The sequence below is a fragment of the Squalius cephalus genome (assembly GCF_949319135.1).
Source record: "Squalius cephalus genome assembly, chromosome: 8".
NCBI classification, from domain to species: domain Eukaryota; kingdom Metazoa; phylum Chordata; class Actinopteri; order Cypriniformes; family Leuciscidae; genus Squalius; species Squalius cephalus.
Window position 1 is genome coordinate 23,906,488 of NC_137129.1, and position 20,826 is coordinate 23,927,313.

Consider the following 20,826-nt stretch of genomic DNA (forward strand, 5'->3'; position numbering starts at 1 on the left):
CTTTACACTTGAAAGCGAGGAATCTCCTCAACCATCACCACTGTGCAGCCATATTGTTCCAGAAAAGCCACCACACACCAGCTTATTGGTGAAGAGGAGACAGAGTGATAAAGCCAATCAGTATATGGAATATTAGGAAGTGGGCAAATTTGGCCAAGATGCCAGGAATACCCTACTCCAATCAATCATTTTATTGATTTATTTTTATTTTGTTTATATTTTGTTTATATAAAATAAAATATTGTTTATTTGTATAATAATATTTAAATGAACAATAATAGCCATTCTAAAAGTATAAGAAGTTTGTACAATAAAAAATAAACAAAAGCAACATTTCAGTTGAAAGTATAAAAGCAGTGCTCTAGGATTTAAGGATTTAAGTTAAATAAATATATGAAGTTATGAAACCGGTATGCAAGAAAAAGTGAGGGTACGCTACAGAATAAAATATATATGTACAAGCACTTTGAGCACGGTGTGTAAATATATATAATAAATTTGTGAGCTTCATGCCATTGAATCTTGAAAAGTTGCGTTTCATTTGATAGTCAAATGTCTGGCATGCAAAACTAAACTAAACTCAGTGTCAAATCAGGTCAAGACAGCTTATTTGGGAACACCCTATTACTCACATATGCAGAACACTCCTTAAAAACATGAAAGTCCTCTAAATCATACTCTGAGAAAACCTTCACAACTATTTTCCCACATCACACACAAGATACTGTACATACAGTACCAGTCAAAAGTTTGGAAACATTACTATTTTTTATGTTTTTGAAAGAAGTCTCTCATGCTCATCAAGCCTGCAGTTAAAAAACAAAAAAACAAACAAAAAAAACTGTAATATTATTAAATATTATTACAATTTAAAATAATGGTTCTCTTTTTTAATATACTTTAAAATGTAATTTATTTTTGTGATGCAAAGCTGAATTTTCATCAGCAAGTACTCCAGTCTTTGGTGTCTTATGATCCTTCAGAAGTCATTCTAATATGCTGATTTATGATCAATGTTGGAAACAGTTGTGCTGCTTAATATTTTTTTATAACCTGAGATACTTTTTTCAGGATTATTTGATGAATAAAAAGTTAAAAAGAACTGTATTTATTTAGAATAGAAATCTTTTGTAACAATATACACTACCGTTCAAAAGTTTGGGAACAATAACTATTTTTTTTAAGAAATTAGTACTTTAATTCAACAAGGATGCGTTAAATTGATAAAAGGTGATGGTAACGATTTATATTGTTAGAAATGTTTTTATTTTGAATAAATGCCGTTTTTATGAATAAATGCTGTTAACGTTTTACTCATCAATGAATCCTGAAAAAAGTATTCCAAAAAAATATATTAAACAGCACAACTGTTTCCATCATTGATAATATCAAATCATCATATTAGAATGATTTCTGAAGGATCATAAGACACCAAAGACTGGAGTACTTGCTGATGAAAATTCAGCTTTGCATCACAAAAATAAATTACATTTTAAAATATATTAAAAAAGAGAACCATTATTTTAAATTGTAATAATATTTCATAATATTACTGGGTTTTTTTTTATTTTGTTTTTTTTTTTACTGCAGGCTTGATGAGCATAAGAGACTTCTTTCAAAAACATTAAAAATAGTAATGTTTCCAAACTTTTGACTGGTACTGTACATCAACCAATCAGTCTCACAGTAGCACATTCAGTAGCACATTCACACCATGCTGATACATATTCATCTGATTCATTCTTTTGTTACATTGGTTAATAAATCATATAGTACAGTGACTGTCTAATTAGTAGTTGGTTCAGTTGACCTTTGACTCCTACAGCTGTGCTGGCAAGACATCGCTGGCCCACGGGACATTCCTGGGGGAACATCAGACAGTCCACTGGAGAGATTGCTGGAAACACACACGTGTAGCATGTCAAGGAAATCACTGAAAGAGAGAGGGAGTGTGTCACAGAGGTACTGGTTGAAGTGAGGACTCAACGATGCAGAGGAATATGGGCTTTATTAATCCATTGAATTGGCTCTATCACTCTCTCTCCTCTCCACCTATAGCTGGTGTGTGGTGAGTGCACTGGCGCCGTTGTACTGTGGCTGCCGTTGCATCATCCAAGTGGATGCTGCCACTTGTGGTGGTTGAGGAGAGACCCCGACATGATTGTAAAGCGCTTTGGGTGTACAGAAGTACATATGAAAGCGCTATATAAATGCCTCATTCATTCATTCATTCATTCATTAATATAAAAGTAAAACAGACAGAAATCTAAACTAACCCGTGTCGTGTGGGAAAACACTACGGGCTTGACTGGGAAGGCAGACTTATGACATGACTGACTAGGCAGGAAACAAACACAAACTGATAGGAATTATCAGACAGGCAGGGTAACAACAGCATGCTACGATGTGCGACAACGATCTAGCCTTGGACAGCAAACACAAAGGGAATAAATAGGACAGCAAACAAGGCAGGTAATGAGGAAGGAAAGGTGGGGAAACTGAACCAATCAGATAACAAGATGGACAGGGTCAGACAATAGACAGGAGAGCATATAACCGCATAACAAGACATAACAAGAAGCTGCGAGAGCGCTTCAAAAGCATACGGAGCCGTCTGCTCTCTAATCGTTCTCTCGGTACTTTGATGTCATACACCAATCGGTCTGTGCAGCGCCGGTTCAAGTTGAACAAGCCTGAAATCAAACCAGCGATAACCAATCACTAGCTAATGAAGGACACTCATAAGCCACGTGTTCACACAGAACAAGATAACATGAACGCACATAGCCAGTGAGAAACACTAGCTGCGTGCGACGCAGCTCTGGAGAAAAGCATGCGGCTGTGGAAACACGCACCTTGTGCAGAACACAACAAGACACACAGACAAAGACAGGAGAATATGGGAGTCACAGAACAAGAACATCACAGAACAAGACAAGACCAACACACCAGAGAAAATAAAAAACAAAAACAGTCAACACAAGACAGGAGAAACAAAACACAGACACGAAGAAGGAAGGGTGGGGAGCCAAGTCAACACAAGAAAAAACAGCTAATCAAGTCTCTAGAAGGGACCTGGGAGGCGCAGGCAGGTCAGAAGTCCTTGCACAGGACCAGGGAGAATCAGGTGGGTTTGGAATTCTGGCTGAAGGCCAGGGTGGGGCAGGTGGGTCTGGATGCTTGACTGGGGTCAGCTGGGCTGGCAGCCTGAGTGGGAAATTGAGTGGTCCAGCAGAACAAAGAACTTGATTGGGTCTGTCAGAACAGGGAACTCGAGTGGGACCATCCAAACAGGCAGATCAGACCAGACTCAGGCAGGACAGGAATCAGGGTGAAAAATGGGAACAAAATTAAGGTATGAAGGTGACATTTCCAATGGGAGTTCGGCTGCCGGTGTAGTGGGCATGGGTCTGGTCAGCCTTCAGGTAGGGAACAAGGTTCATGGTGGAACAGATCCAGGGCTTAAGAGCGGGCTCAGGAACGGCCTCCGGGCAGACAGTAGTCTCTGGGACTGTCTCTGGGCAAGCAACAGGCTCTGGGACAGTCTCTGGGCAAGCAGTGGGCTCTGGGACAGTCTCTGGGCAAGTAACGGGCTCTGGGACAGTCTCTGGCAACATCTTCAGACATGACAGGTAATTCAGGAACTGACAGACTTGACGCTATAGAGGAAGCCTTCCTTCTTCCTCTATAGCGGGACGATGGCATGGAGATAGCTGTTTCTAGGGGAACAGCAGCATTCACGGCCATCTCAAGGAAAGCAGCAGCATAAACGGCCACCTCTAGGGACGCTGCAGCTTCTTCAGCCACCACAGGGGGCACTGAAGCTTCTTCGACTGCCACCAGGGGTGCTGCAGCATATACGACCGCCTCTGGAAAAAGTGCAGCAGTCACAGACAACATGGGCAGAGCTGCAGGGTGTGCTGCCACTTCTGGGTAGATGGCAGATGAGGCGGGCATGTTCCTTCTTCCTCCTCCTCTCCCTGAAGGGGTCATCAGAGGACTGGGGACTTGACTGTTCATGAGGGAAAGCGGGGGAGGATAGAGAGGAGGTAGAGCACCTTCACCTCCACGGTGGTAAACAAATACCACAAACCCCCAAAAAGACGAGAACCCCAGCATTCCCATCTCCCAATCACTGACGGGGTCGTTCGGGGCGCTATTAAAAATGTCCTTAATTACCATGTTATTTAGGTTGAGCCCTTCCGTGGCAATGATGAATTGGTGGACAAACTCCTTCACTGTCAACTCCCCTTGGCGAAGTGAGACATGCTTGCCATAGCGCTCCATCGGCTGACGAGCAGAGGGGCGCGGGCTGGGAGATGGAAATAAGACGACGCCCATACCTCCACTGAGTCCTCTTCTGGGCCAGATTGTTCTGTCACAGGTTGAGGTAATGGTTGATTGAAGTGAGGACTCAAGGATGCAGAGGAATAGGGGCTTTATTAATATAAAAGTAAAACAAAAGAAGAACCTGAACACACTACAGGCTAGACTTGACTAGGCAGGCAGACTCATGACATGACTGACTAGGCTGGAATACGGTGGCCGAGAGATCTCAACGCGCTGCAACTGAAGAAAACACATGCAAATAGAAAAACACCAGCAAATTAAGAAAACATCTTCATCAGTTTCACAACACATGTGTACTCCAAATACTCACAACACAACCCAAATACAGAAACACACTGCAAAAGTTCACAACACAACCAAATACAGAAACGCGCTGCAAAAGTTCACAACACAACCAAATACAGAAACGCCCTGCAAATGGCACAGACCACAATGGAAATGTTTCCAGGGGACTACAAGAGACGAACTCGGCTGATTGCTCATGAGCATCCCTATGCCCTACTCCCTTCGAAGGGCAGACCGCAGAGCCCTTGAAGTGTGGACTTTGGAGTGAGCAGGGCACTTGTGTGCCATTATTTTGCCGTTTGGAACACACTTGATGAAGGGAGTAACGAAAGACAACATAATTTCCTATTTATTTTCACCTGGGATTTTCCATGACAACGCAGCATGGTGTTCATCAGCTGAATAGCTGTTATTACCAGAAATATCTTATTATTGCTGTTAACATAAATGTTGTAAATAAATTAACATTTTACACAAAAAAAGTTTTTAAAATAAGTTATATATCTGTGTGTGAGTGTCTCAACTTGCCGTCTCATTTTTGGACCCTGCATTACCAAACATTTCTTATGAAACTTATTTAAACATAACATGACGAACTTTGTACAATGTAACTGATGTACAGATTAATATCTTTCCCTCATGTTCTTTTTCTCTGTATTTTCTATTTATTTATTTTAGTTTTCTCATTAGTATTCTGATGACATTGAAAATATTAATACATTTGTATATCGTATACAAAGTTGTATGTCATAAACATGTCATCTCTGTATGTGTTGCAAAAAAATTAAATAATAATAAAAAAATAAAGTAGACTTTGAGCTGTAGGCATGTCCCAGCCTGGTTCTCGCTTATTGGGGTCCCCTGGAAACATTTCTGTTGTGGTCTCTGCTATTTTCAGCACGTTTCTGTATTTGGTTGTGTTGTGAACTCTTGCAACGCATTTCTGTATTTGGTTGTGTTGTGAACTTTTGCAGCACATTTCTGTATTTGGTTGTGTTGTGAGTATTTGGAGCACACGTGTTGTGAAACTGATGAAGATGTTTTCTCAATTTGCGGATGTTTTTCAATTTGCATGTGTTTTCTTCAGTTGCAGTGTTGAGCTCTCTCGGCCACCGTACAGGAAACAAATTGTGCGTTCATGCGCTGGTTTAAAAGGAGATATGTATCGATAGTAGAAACATTGATCAGCAACGCTGCTATTGGCTGCTCAGCGTGGCCAAAGAGCGGGCTCAGTTTTTCTCCTCAGCAGAGCAAGAACTAATAGTTTATTCGGAATTTTAATGTTTAATCAAAACGCCAGGGAACACCTCAAAGTCTGCAAAAGCCAGGAGAGAGGGCTGGCAAAAAGTAGACAATTTAAATCCGTTAGAAGTGGCCATGTTAGATGTTTTTATCACTTATTAGTATGTATTTTAATAATTGCATAATTACTTTGTTCATTGTAATGTCAGAGTCACCACACTAGAACATGGGAACCAATAAAAGTGAAGTACAAAAATATTCTACATAATGGTAATTTTTTGTTATATTATAGTCTCTTTTATAAAAGGCACTGTTAAATAAATGGTTGTCTGTTTATAAAAGCAACCAAGAAAAAGGCTGAGAAAAAAAATAAAGAAAAGATTTTAGTAGCCTACACAAAATAATTTTTGCTGCATTAAATTAAGGCCGTATAGTCATTTCAACTGTTAAATCTTGAATAATGATGAATTGCTTTGACTTGTGAAAGTGAAAACTGATAAACTTATGTTAGTAAAAATATTTATTTATTTACATATTTATTCACAGTTATTGATCACATTTTTCCCGAGTGTAGTTCATTGTAATGACATTGTGTTTTCCTCTTTTGTGCACTTTTACATAATACACCAACACTTGTATCTGTTCCTGCTGATACTTCCTGCTCAGCTACTGTTCGGACGCTCTTGCTTACTGCTCCGCGCTTTGCTCTATCGCTTTTACATTTTATCTCCTATATTTTTATATTTTATTTCCTTTTATCACCTAATTTTAACTTCAGCAAATCAGCACAGTGCTCATACGACAAAGTTTGGAATACCACAAAAACGCAGAATTCTTTTACCCGACCAGCTTACATTTCCGGGAAAGGAAAACACAACTGCCTACAAGGATAAGAGAAAATGCCTCTTCTGGTTCAAGAATCTACTTGCTGCACTAACTGCCACAGACTTTTACAAAGGATTGCAGTTCTTGAAACAAAGTTACTTACGGGACCACCAAACCAGACGGAGCACACAACAGAGCTTCGTCATGGACACCCTCAGCATACCGGTGAGTCCCATGAAACTAGTGCTCCTCGACAGGTAGAGAAACAAGCCGATCGACTTACAAATCGATGGCACAAACAGGGAGCGAGACCCAAAGGCACTCGAGACATCAGATTGTCACGAGCATCACATATTGCCGCAGTAGCATCCTCTACCCCAGATACAGCTCTGACAAGGATTGCAAACACTGGTCTCCTACCACCGCCTATACATCTTGAGAACAGATTTGAAGTACTAATGAATGTAAATGAGGAATCCCCAAATGTGATGAATGTGATCGAACACAGACTGAATGGGCCAGTAGCTAACACTGATGCTAACTGGCGCTCAAGGTCGAGCAGACAGCGGCACAGAACGCTGCCGAGCCCAGGACTCTGATAGTGGGGGACTCCATAATCAGAAACATTAGCAGCAGGGATACAACTACGTGCTGCCTTCCACAAGCAACAACTTCTGATGTAAACAGGGAACTTCAGAACATTCTGATGAAACATAAGACTGCAAATCGACTCATCATACATGTGGGGAAGAATTATATTCATAAAGAGCAGTCAGAACTCCTAAAGAAGGATTTCAATGAACTTTTTGAAACACATAAAAGACTGAAAGTTCAAACATTCATCAGTGGACCACTCCCAGCAAGAGGAACAAACAGGTTTTCACGGTTGCTTGGGCTTAATACATGGCTGCAAAAAACCTGCAATATAAAAGGAGTAAACTTCATTGACAATTTCAATCTTTTCTGGAGTCAACGACAACTGTTTCATCGGGATGGCCACCACCCAAACAAACTTGGTTCAAGAGTGTTAAAGGACAATATCTACTTCTCCCTCAATCATCCTTCTGCAGTGTGTGCCAATCCACTCAATCTGAACGGCACACACACACCTGGACACAGTATGAATAACCACGGGACTTCACTTCAGCAGCAAAATGGACATGCGGTTGACATATCACACAAGGACAATGATAACACCACTCCGCCACAACAACCTCTGCTCACGGACTCAATCTCAGCTGAACCCTGCCCACAGAGCTCACCACAGACAGACATATTAGAACTGCTCCAAGATTCAGCACCCAAGGATGACTTCCTGGAAAACAGCCAGGGAAGCCAGGACAGCATATCACAGCCTCCGATAACACCAGAGCAACAGCCCCTTTCACCAGACACTTTTTCCCTCTCTCCAGCATCGCCACTTCTGTGCTTCTCACAGAAAATTGAAGAACTGGTGTATGCTGGAACCAAACTATCCCACTCTTTTGCTGCAAGCCCCCAGATACCAACCAAAAAACGGCAGGCACCTCAACCACCCGCACCAAAGCCTGCACCAAAGCCTGCAGGCCCAGCTCGCCCTCCCCCTCCTCCTGTGAGAGCTCTTCGGCCTCTGCCACAACGCCAGGGCCCACACCCTCCTCCATCTGCTCGAGGTGAACCAAAAACAACTGATACCAGCTCTCAGTGATATGTTTTGGGTCCCCGCTACGATAACAGTAACTTTCTCAAATGTTTACAGAACAAGCGGGAACCCAGTGTGCCTGTATCTTTCTCTATTGCTGTTCTATTACAAGATAGAAAGTCTAAGGCCTTCAATAGCCGTACAGCAAACCAAACTAATCTGGTGCCTATTACACGTCTAACTAAGATTGATGTGGGGGCAAAAAGTAAGACTGTTAAGTTAGCACTTATAAACATTCACTCACTTAAAAATAAATTACTTCTAGTCAACGACTTAAAACCACAAACAACCTGGATTTTATGCTTCTAAATGAAACCTGGCTAGAAGACAGCTGCAGTGCAACAGTCCTCAATGAAACATCCCCTCCTAACTTTACTTTTATGAGTGTCTGCAGAGCTGTTAAGAGAGGTGGGGGTCTAGCTGCTCTAGCTGCTCTCACACTCTAGATTTACTTATCAGTAAGGGTCTAAACATTTCATCGATTGTTATTAAGGATGTAGCACTGTCTGATCATTTCTGTATTTTCTTTGATATATTGATCTCTCCTGCCACTGAAGCTAGATCTGTGTCTGTCAAGAAGAGATGCTTAAATGAGAACACTAGTGTACTATTTATGAAGGCTATATCCTTAACACCAAGCATATCTGCTGACTCTGTTGATTTTCTCCTTGATTCTTTTAACTCAAAAGTTAAAAGTGTAATTGATGATATTGCTCCTGTTAAAGTCAGGGAGAAGAATGGCAGACAAAAAGCACCTTGGAGAAACTCAACAGCAGTGCAAAATATGAAAAGACAATACAGAAAAGCAGAGCGCATGTGGCGGAAGACAAAACTTGTAATCCATTATAACATCTACAAAGACAGCCTTCATGCTTTCAATATGGAACTAGGCAAAGCTAGACAGACTTTCTTCGCAAATATTATAAACAGCAATTTAAACAACACACGCACTCTTTTTGCTACTGTAGAGAGACTGACAAACCCCCCAAGCCAGATTCCCAGTGAAATGCTCTCAGACAACAAGTGCAGTGAGTTTGCTTCTTTCTTCTCTGAGAAAATCAATAATATCAGAAAGGTGATCAACACATCCTTGAGTTGCACTGAGGTCAGACAGATCAGACCACCTGAGAAAGTAGTTACTATGTCTGATTTCAAAAAAATTGATGGCAAAATTTTGGAAGAAACTGTACAGCACCTTAAAACATCAACCTGCGCTCTTGACACACTTCCTACATCTTTTTTCAAAAGTGTGTTAAACAGTTTAGAAGCAGATCTTCTAGAAGTGGTAAATGCCTCACTTCTCTCTTGGAGTTTTCCAAACTCCCTGAAAACTGCAGTTGTCAAGCCCCTCCTGAAAAAGAGCAATCTGGATAAGACCATATTAAGCAACTATAGGCCGATTTCAAATCTTCCTTTCATAGACAAGATCATTGAAAAAGTTGTCTTTAATCAGCTGAACAAATTCTTATGCACGAATGGATACTTTGACAATTTTCAATCTGGTTTCCGACCGCACCACAGCACAGAGACAGCGCTCATAAAGATAATAAACGATATTCGCTTAAATACTGATTCAGGCAAATTATCAGTGCTGGTACTACTCGACCTCTTTGCTGCATTTGACACTGTCGATCATAACATACTTCTTGACAGGCTGGAAAACTGGGTGGGGCTTTCTGGGATAGTCCTAAAATGGTTCAGGTCATACTTAAAGATTTTATCAAAGAATTTGCGGACTTTCTATCAGAATTAATATTGACTGCAGATAAAGTACTAATTGTTGGTGATTTTAATATACACATCGATAATGAAAAAGATGCATTGGGATTGGCATTTAAAGACATTGTAAACTCAATTGGAGTTAGACAACACGTGTCAGGACCTACTCATCGTCGTAATCATACTCTAGATCAAATATTATCACATGGAATAGATGTTGATGCCGTTGAAATTCTGCAGCAGAGCGATGACATCTCAGATCATTATCTAGTCTCGTGTAAACTTCATTTAGCCAAGGCTGCAAAGCCGACTCCGTGTTTCAAATATGTTAGACCTATCACTTCTGCCACTAAAGATTGCTTTATTAATAATCTTCCTAATCAGTTTCACCATCTCAGCATCCCAGATAGCTTAGAAGAACTCGATATTGCAACAGAAACTTTTAACTCTCTCTTTTCCAGCACTTTAGACACAGTTGCTCCGTTGCGCTTAAAGAAGATTAAAGAAAATAGTCCAATGCCGTGGTACAACGAGCACACTCGGGCCCTTAAGAGAGCAGCCAGAAAAATGGAGCGCAACTGGAAGAAAACAAAACTAGAGGTATTTCGCATTTCATGGAAAGAGAGCTCGATTGCTTACAGAGAGGCCTTAAAAGCTGCTAGATCTGCTTATTTTTCAACCCTATTAGAAGAAAATAAACATAATCCTAGGTATTTATTTGAAACGGTAGCTAAACTAACGAAAAAGAAAGCTTCAAGCACCGAAGTTTCCAAGCAACACAGCAGTAATGACTTTATGAACTTCTTCACTTATAAGATTGATAATATCAGGGAGAAAATTATAACTATGCAACCGTCTACTACAGTATCGCATCAGGCAGTGCATTGTAGTCTCCCGGAGGAAAAATTTGATTTGAATATAGCAACGAAGAGGAAGAATTTACTAAACTCGTTAAATCATCTAAATCTACAACATTTATGTTAGACCCTATACCGACTAAGCTACTGAAAGAAATACTTCCAGAGGTCATAGATCCTCTTCTTAATATCATTAATTCATCTTTGTCTCTAGGATACGTACCAAAAACCTTTAAACTGGCTATGATTAAACCGCTTGTTAAAAAAACGCAACTTGATCCTACAGAATTAGTCAATTACAGGCCGATCTCGAATCTACCTTTTCTGTCAAAGATATTAGAAAAAGCAGTATCTTCACAACTGTGTTCCTTTCTTGAAAGAAATGATATCTGTGAGGATTTTCAGTCAGGATTTAGACCGTACCATAGTACTGAGACTGCTCTCGTTAGAGTCACAAATGATTTGCTCTTATCATCCGATCGTGGTTGTGTCTCTCTATTAGTGTTACTTGATCTTTGTGCTGCATTTGATACTATCGACCACAACATTCTTTTAAATAGACTCGAAAATTATGTTGGCATTAGTGGAATTGCACTAGCATGGTTTAAATCATACTTATCTGACCGTTATCAGTTTGTAGCAGTAAATGAAGAGATGTCTCATCGATCACAAGTTCAGTATGGCGTACCACAAGGCTCAGTACTAGGACCGCTGCTGTTCACTCTGTAGGAAACATGGCATTAGGAAACATGGCATTAGCTTTCACTGTTATGCCGACGATACTCAGCTCTATATTTCTTCAAAACCTAACGAAACTTACCAATTCACAAAATTAACGGAATGCATAGCGGATATAAAAAATTGGATGACTCGTAATTTCCTACTTCTAAATTCTGAAAAAACAGAGTTTCTAATTATTGGACAAAAAACTTCCTCACGTAATAACCTAGAATACTGTCTAACACTTGATGGCTGCTCTGTTAAGTCTTCGTCGTCGGTTAGGAACCTGGGTGTGCTCTTTGATACCGATCTTTCATTTGAAAGTCACGTGTCCAGTATCTGTAAAACTGCATTTTTCCATCTTAAAAATATATCTAAATTACGTCATATGCTCTCATTGACAAATGCGGAACAATTAGTTCATGCGTTCATGACCTCAAGGCTAGATTATTGTAATGCTCTACTGGGTGGTTGCCCTGCATGCTTAATAAACAAACTACAGCTGGTTCAAAACGCAGCAGCTCGAGTTCTTACCAGAACCAGGAAGTATGACCATATTAGCCCAGTTCTGTCAAAACTGCACTGGCTCCCTATTAAACATCGCATCAATTTTAAAATATTGCTGATCACGTACAAAGCACTAAATGGTTTAGCTCCGCAGTACTTGAGCGAGCTCTTAACGCATTATAGTCCTTCACGTCTATTGCGATCTCAAAATTCCGGCCAGTTGATAATACCTAGAATATCAAAATCGACTGCTGGCGGTAGATCCTTCTCCTATTTAGCACCAAAACTTTGGAACAGCCTTCCTACCATTGTACCATTGTCAGTTCAAAGCTAGACTAAAAACACATCTCTTTGACCTAGCGTTCACATAATACATTATAGACTTCTATAATTTAATGTTAGGCTGCATAGATTAGGTCAGCTGGAACCGGGAACACTTCCCATAAATCCTGATGTACTCGTTACATCATAAGAAGAATGGCATCTACGCTAATTTTAGTGTCTTTGTTTATCCCGAGGTTTTCCCGCAGCCTGCCGGATCCAGGCCGTATCCAGATCTGATGAAGGCCCTTCGCCTGGACCCGATGACAACGCTGTGCTGAAGTGCCATCTAGTCTCTCCCTATGGAGGATCCCTTTACCACTCTACAGATAAAGCGTTGTCGGGAAACTCAATTCGCGTATCTACCCCGAATTGATAAAATAAAATAAAATTCTGTATCAAAAATTATAAGGAAACACCAGTACTTTGTTTAGGCTTGGTTTGTAGGGAATTACAAACCTGCGTACATATATTCAAACGCACATAACTATAGAACCAATTCTTAATGCGCATGTGAACGCCATCAGCGTTTCTCACAGGTTCGCGTTTAAAGTTTGTGTAAAGAGAATGGTGTCGTCTTAGCGGCCCCTAATTTAATAACAAATGATTGTTGCGACGGAAGCGAATCAATCATAACTAACCTTAGCTGGAAAATAACTACTAAAGAACCGCTATAAAGCCAAAACAATCTCTGTTACCATAAATTATACGTTTATCTCTGTAAAGCTGCTTTGAAACAATCTACATTGTTAAAAGCGCTATATAAATGAAGATGACTTGACTTGACTTGACTTGACTTAGATGGGAGAGGTTATTATGTGAGTATAGGAGACCATAAGTCTGAGTGGACATCCATGACATGCGGAGTCCCTCAAGGCTCAATTCTTGCGCCACTCCTGTTCAACCTGTATATGCTCCCAATGAGCCAAATAATGAGAAAGAACCAAATTGCTTACCACAGCTATGCAGACGACACACAGATTTACTTAGCCCTATCGCCTAAAGATTACAGCCCCATTGACTCCCTGTGCCAATGCATTGATGAAGTCAACAGTTGGATGTGTCAAAATTTTCTTCAGTTAAACAAAGACAAAACTGAAGTCATTGCATTTGGAAACAAAGATGAAGTTCTCAAGGTGAATACATACCTTCACTCTAAGGGTCAAACAACTAAAAATCAAGTCAGGAATCTTGGTGTGACACTAGAGTCAGACCTTAGTTTCAGTAGTCATGTCAAAGCAATAACTAAATCAGCATACTATCATCTGAAAAATATTGCAAGAATTAGATGCTTTGTTTCCAGACAAGACTTAGAGAAACTTGTTCATGCTTTCATCACCAGCAGGGTGGATTATTGTAATGGACTCCTCACTGGCCTTCCCAAAAAGACCATAAGACAGTTGCAGCTCATACAGAACGCTGCCGCCAGGATTCTGAGCAGAACCAGAAAATATGAACATATCACACGAGTCCTCAGGTCTTTACACTGGCTCCCAGTTAAATTTAGGATTGATTTTAAAGTATTATTACTGGTATATAAATCATTCAATGGCCTAGGACCTCAATATATTGCAGATATGCTCACTGAATATAAACCCAACAGATCACTCAGATCATTAGGATCATATCAGCTAGAAATACCAAGGGTTTACTCTAAGCATGGCGAGTCTGCTTTTAGCTATTATGCCAGCCGCAGCTGGAACCAGCTTCCAGAGGAGATCAGATGTGCTCCTACAGTAGTCACTTTCAAATCCAGACTCAAAACACATCTGTTTAGCTATGCATTTTCTGAATGAACACTGTGCCACTGTTCGTCCGACTGTTTGTATTGTATTTTATTTTATTTTTCTTAACTGTTTTAATTATTCTTATTTCTTTTTATTATTTTAATTTCTTCTATGTAAAGCACTTTGAATTGCCATTGTGTATGAAATGTGCTATATGAATAAACTTGCCTTGCCTTGCCTTCCCAAGAAAGTGGTGGCTGAAATATGTGCAGTAAGTGGACATTTTCTAACTTTCCAAAGGAAAGAAAGTATAAGACTTTGTAATGTCCATTTGTTTCCATTGCACTGGACAGTGAATAAACCCTCTCAGATAACTGTCATATGGAGGAATAGCCTACCTGGCAAGTGCATAAATAACTACTTAATTTATACTTGTATGTTTTATGGCTGCAGTATAAGTTGCAGGATTCCACATCTACAGAAAGGCCTACAGAAGAGTTTGCACAGTCAGAGGAGACATAGGCCAACAGGTGGGCAGTGTATAGCCAACTTTTCCTTTTTATTTGTTGCATGAGGCTAATATCTCTTGTTGCAGGCACTTGACCACTGGCTTTTCTTTACAAAGAACAACTGAAATAAAACTCAAGGAACTAAGCATATTTGTCTTTTATTAAACATTTAATGAAAAGGTTTTTTTTTTTTTTTTTTTTTTTTTTGCCAATGTTGTGTAATATAGCACATGCAACAATGTCACAGGCCCTGTCAGGTGTGCAGCCCTCAGACTTTTCAGACACTGAAATCTTCCCTTTAGTTAGCCAAAGTTCATTTCATTGTGTGCCCTTGTCCTGGCTAGAGCTGCATTGTAACTGGTTTGGGTCAGGGAATGGGGTCATAAAACACCTGTCTGCAGGCAGGAACATCTCATAATCTCCTATGAAAAAAATGCAGTTCTGTTAGGATCAGCATAAGTGTATGTAATACAGTGAGCTTGATATTTAATTGTGGAACTTTCCTTACCACTTTCAAATAATGTGCATAAATGTGAATCTCTGAAAATTCTTAACTCATGCACAGATCCTGTAGCCTAGAAATCTAGACGCACCCTAGCGGCAGCAAAATGTATTTTGCAGCCAGGGCAGTCTAGCAACTCTCCATTGACTTTCGAGCTGCAAAAACCTAAATTGGGTCAGGCCAATCACGTCATGTATAGAGTAGGCGGGGCGGGCTTAACATAATGACAACAGAGTTGCGACGGTTACCTGCCACTTGAAAACAAAGAATGGCGGAGCTGCTGGAGAACAGTCTTTCGAATCAGCTTTGTCCGCGACTCTGGAGGACTTGGAGTTAGGTTTTTCTTTGAGAAAAGAGCATAGAACAGCACTTAAGTCATTCTTAAAAAAAGGAAGATGTGTTCGTAGTTTTGCCGGCCAGATATGGCAAAAGTTGAATCTATCAACTAGCTCCGCTGTTGGGAAAACGCTCTGGTTGGTTGAAGCGCTGTCCTATTGCGTGCAGAGGGAATTTGAAAGACAGCCGTTTATCCCGCCCCTCGGATTGAGCCGTGTCTATGGTGAGTTGCCAGACCCAACATCTTGATGTAGGTCTGGCTTGCCAGGCTACAGATCCTGGCCATTTTGCTTTCACATTTGTGATATGGAAGATTTTAGTCAACTGTCTTTTTTTAATTTGATATAATATTACTAATCTGGAATATTAAGAATCACAATAGTAACTGGGCTGCACATTTACATTGTGAACCCCCTTTCTGTTCACATAATCCCCTTCATTGAGGCCTTGATGGCAGTCTATGGTCTAGCCTATAATCGGCATGGTCATCATTGCACGATCTTCATAAATTATGATAGCCTAAAAAAAAAAGAAAAACTGCTTTACAACATTGGGTCTTAAGTGGCTTGGAAATGCCACAAAAAAAACCTAAAACTGTTTTTTAAACCTAAAAGCGCCAGGTAAACTCCCAATGACACGACAGACAGCACTTTCCATCAAGTTCTCCGCATCTCCAATAGTGTAAAGGAAAGAGCCACTCGCAAATAATCTTAGGGCAATGCAAACAGTTTGTGCTGTAGTTAAAGCCCGACTCCGACAAGTCGAAAATAAATGTGCGTTTCCAACAAATTAATAATGTAAACGACAATCTCACAAGTCACGAGAAAAAACATACAGTATATCTCAGAAAGTGCACTATCGCGCTGTGCTGGACTTCCCGCATCAGCTCCGCTTATGAAGCCGCAGTCTAATCCTGTTAACATGAAATAAGCCTGCTCCCGAGCAGGTTTAAGCTTGCGCACCTGTTGCTATGACAGCAAGTCCAGGATGAGCGTCGAAGAACCAAACAATCCAAGATCATGCCAAATCGCCAACAATCAAATCCACGTAGCGATGTGCAAAGAACGGGCCCCAGGACAGCAAACACAAGGGGAATAAATAGGACAGTAAACAAGGCAGGTAATGAGGGAGGACAGGTGGGGAAACTGAACCAATAATCAGATAAAATGATGGGCGGGGTCAGACAATAGACAGGAGAGCACATGGCACAGGGAAGCATAACAAGACAAGCCATGTGCTCACATCAAACATGAATGGTGTGTTCAACATCGGCTGTGGCTGTATGTAATGATTTCTCTCCCCTTGCAGACAGGGAGGAGCTGAAAACGGAGATGTGAGATGTGATTGGAGATTGGACACTTTCTGCTTCCCATAGTGATGCTCGCGCTGCGTTTGCATACTTTGCCACAGCTGAAGTGAAATATATGCAATCTTGTCTAATACAAAGACTTTTGAGATACATTTTCGTTCAGTGCTTTACAGTATGTACTGCTTAAGGAACACGCCGACTTCTGGGGACTTTAGCTTATTCACCGTATCCCCCAGAGTTATAAGTCCATACATACCCTTTTCATCTCTGTGCGTACCATAGCTCTATCTACATGTTGAGATTTGTATAGCCACAGCGTGTACAAATAACAAGGTCACATGAGACACAGCCATCTTCTGTCCGTATACATACTGGGAACTATATTCTCAGAAAGCAAAGCACTGCTACTTGGGCGGAGTGATTTTCTCACAGCACCTGAGAAGCCCCGAGGTGAGGAGCAGAGAGTTTGCTCAGAGTTGGAGTAAATCACTCCGCCCAAGTAGAAGTGCTTCGCCTTCTGAGAATATAGTTCCCAGTATGTATACGGTTAGAAGATGGCTGTGTCTCATGTGACCTTATTATTTGTACACACTGTGACTATACAAATCACAACATGTAAATAGGAAAATGTTGGCGTTATTTTGTCACTTATTGGGAGCAGTATGCTAGCTAGAGCCATTTACCTCCAGTCTTTGTGCTAAGCTAGGCTAGCGGTGGGTGCGTCAGACAGAGTTATGGCATGCACGGAAATGACCCTTTGTATGTATGGACTTATCTAACTCTGGGGGATATGCTGAATAAGCTAAAGTCCCAAAAAGTCGGCGTGTTCCTTTAATACAGCGTCTGTTTGTACAAGAATAAAAGTTCAACATAACCCTATACTATCAATGTAGTGGGGTCTACATTTTTTATCAGTTTTATTTTGATAAACATGACACAATATAACAGAGACCACAGGAAAAGAGATTTTACTGTTATAAAAAACAGATTTGTAAGCTTTAGTGGAACTGAAGGTGTGAGAATAAACACGAAACACATGTGATTGTTGTCATGCGGTGAATCCAGCCAACGGTGAAACAGCTGTACTCATCAGAGCTCGTGCAGCCGCTCTTGAGAAGAGAGAGTCCTGTGGCTGCTCTCGAATCGCTCTCGCGGTACATTGATGGCATACGTCACAGTCACATGGCGTCTGCACCATAGCTATCATATAATAAAGGCTAGATGTCTCGTCCGCGCTGCTGGCCAATGGAGGTCGACGTCCGCACACGGCGGCCATCTTGCCACAGGGAGCTCGCTCACTCGTAACATTGTGTTTTAATGGTGCATGTACTTTTAAATAACCATAACTTGCTCAATTTTCTACCGATTTTCAAACGGGTTGGTTTGTTATAAACGTCAGAGATGTAGTTATGACACTGCATATGAATAATTAAGAAAATCTGCAATTTCAACATGTTCCTGCGTTCAGAATTATAGCCACGTTAATAACGTTTGTAAGAAACCAAAACGTTTGTATATCCGTCAAGATTTCAGCGAAATAAGAGGATTTGTGTTCGTGCTGATCACTCACCTTACTTCAGATACCACAGAGCTTCCCTGTGACAAGATGGCTGCCGTTGATGCCGTTCGAGACTCCGCCTTAAGATATCTAGCCTTATATGGATATCTATGGTCGGCACTGTCTCAAGTCGGGAAAAAAATTCTAACCGGCATGCACTGCTTCAAGTCAGCCACCAAACGGTCTGCACCAGGGGGGCAGGGTTTCATATTATTTTGAAGCTTCCCCGGGTGCCGCCATTGATTAACCGACCCCCACCTGCTGTTAGCATTCCATTGACTCCCATTCATTTTGGCGTCACTTTGACAGCGAATAACTTTACATCTGAGGCTTTTAAAGACTCCATTTGTCCATTATTTATTTCTAAAGAAACACGAAAATGTTTAAAAGGCTCCATTACCTTGTATCTTACGTTATGGCCCCGTAGAAACAATTTTTGTAAAAATAGGCTAACGATTGCGTCATAACCACGCGACTCTCTGTCGCACAGTAGAGAAATTACCGTATGGACAGGAGGAGAAGCAATCGGGGGGACGTGGAGGCAAAATGACAAAATAATTAATCTGAATACCTAGCAAAAGTTTCTCCTGCTCCAAGCTCATGGACACCTCCTACTCACGATCTTCCGTCTCTGCAAGTTTCGGAAGGGAATGATTCAGATTTCTCTTGGCACAGCTACTAGAAGACAGATGGGTTGCTCAAGTCACATCTACGTCGTCAAGCTCAGTTTGAGTCTGCGCAGTACGCTCGACCCCCAGGAAGTGAGAGCTTCTAATTGACTTCACTTGTCTCCGATGAATCCAATGGGGTCGCTGTGTCCAGTTTATATACTGTCTATGGTCTGCACAGCGCTGCATGAAGTTGAACAAGCCTGAAATTACACACAAAGCACATGACCAGCAATAACCAATCGCTAGTCATGAGCTTACACAGAACGAGACACGAACATGCAGCTAATGAGGGACACTCATAAGCCACGTGTTCATATAGAACAAGAAAAAAGATAACATGAACTCCCGCAGCCAGTGGGAAACAATGCGTGCGTGCGACGCAGCACAAGACAGAAACACAGAAGAAAAACCATGGCCGCATGCAGAACAGAACACAACAAGACACACAGACAAAGACAGGAGAAATACGGGAGTGTCAGGGCTCTGTCACAAAACCAAGAAACACACTAGACCTAGGTGACAGAACCCTGACAGAGTGTAGTCGGGTGAATTTTTTAGAATCAGCATCTGGTATTAAAGCTGTGTTCCCACTCAGGACATGAAAAAGCTGTTGATCAGATCATTTAGTTAAGGAACTGAAATCTTTAGCAGTGGTCATGGGATAGAGTTGTGCGTGATTCAGCACTCAGCAGACGCCCTTCTCAACATCCTGCAATTCCTCTTTAGGCAAATCAGGAACATTGCAAAATACTTATGTAGTTAGGAAAACATCTGAAACGTCTGTATTTTATTCATTAGACCCTGAACGGCAAAAACTTAGTTATGTTTTAAATACTCTGGATTAAAAAGTCTACACACCCCTTTTAAAACAGATGGTATTTATGTAAAAAAATAAAATAACAATAATCATATCAGAACTTTTGCACATTTATTGTAAAAATTACAATCTATGTAATGTCACTGAAAACCAAAGCATCGTTTCATTTCAGATAAAAAAAACAAAACAAAAACAAGTCAAGATGTTCCAAGCTGATCTAAACAGACTGGGTAATAAAATCAAAAGGTGCTTCAGCTAAGTATTAGTTCAGGAGAGTGCACACTTGTGAGGCGGTTAGTTATTCCAAATCTATCAGCTTGGAACATCTTGACGCGGAAAGACTTCAATTTTTTATTTTCTCTGAAATGTGTCACTTTGGATTTAAATACATTGCATAGGTTGTAATTTTTATATTAAACATGCAAAAGTTCTGATATGATTTATCTTTGTTTCAGGGATATGTAGACTGCCAAGATCTTACCTTCGCAGGTCAAGATCTATATTCAACTTCAGCACTACACCAACTCAGCACATCAGCACATCTTCAGTATGGGTGACAGAAAATTTCGGTATCTTTATCTTCTTTGGTTGAATGGATAATAAAGCTCCATTTTTACATGCACCTTACCAGCTAAAGGCAGACAGCTGACGGTGATGAAGAACAATCCTTTAAGTTTCATCATGATGGTGTGTCTCCCTCTGCTCAGCTTTAGCTACTGAAGTCAGCAGAGTGAATCTTTCTTACTCTTCCAGCTCAATCACATCAGCAGTTTGCCTTTCCTAATTCCAGGCATACAACATTGATGATGAAGTCAGCAAGTAATCTAAATGACTCCCTCTATGAAACTCCTAAATCTTTTGGTTTGCTGCACTCCACCCTGATGTGATGT

The 20,826-nt window shown here is 40.7% G+C and overlaps 1 protein-coding gene across 2 annotated transcripts in view; it reads right to left on the reverse strand.

Moving 5' to 3' along the window:
* The window catches only part of LOC307162506 (uncharacterized protein), a 37,681-nt gene extending 16,855 nt beyond the window's left edge, over nucleotides 1-20,826 (reverse strand). The window contains exons 1-2 of one of the 2 annotated variants that reach the window (XM_079877872.1): nucleotides 20,565-20,826; nucleotides 1,811-1,933 (exon numbers count right to left, since the gene is read on the reverse strand). In XM_079877872.1, coding sequence (XP_079733998.1) covers nucleotides 1,811-1,933; nucleotides 20,565-20,619 — 178 coding nt within the window. In that variant the 5' untranslated portion in view covers nucleotides 20,620-20,826. The remainder of the gene's footprint in view (nucleotides 1-1,810; nucleotides 1,934-20,564) is intronic. The other variant, XM_079877873.1, reaches the window with a different exon arrangement.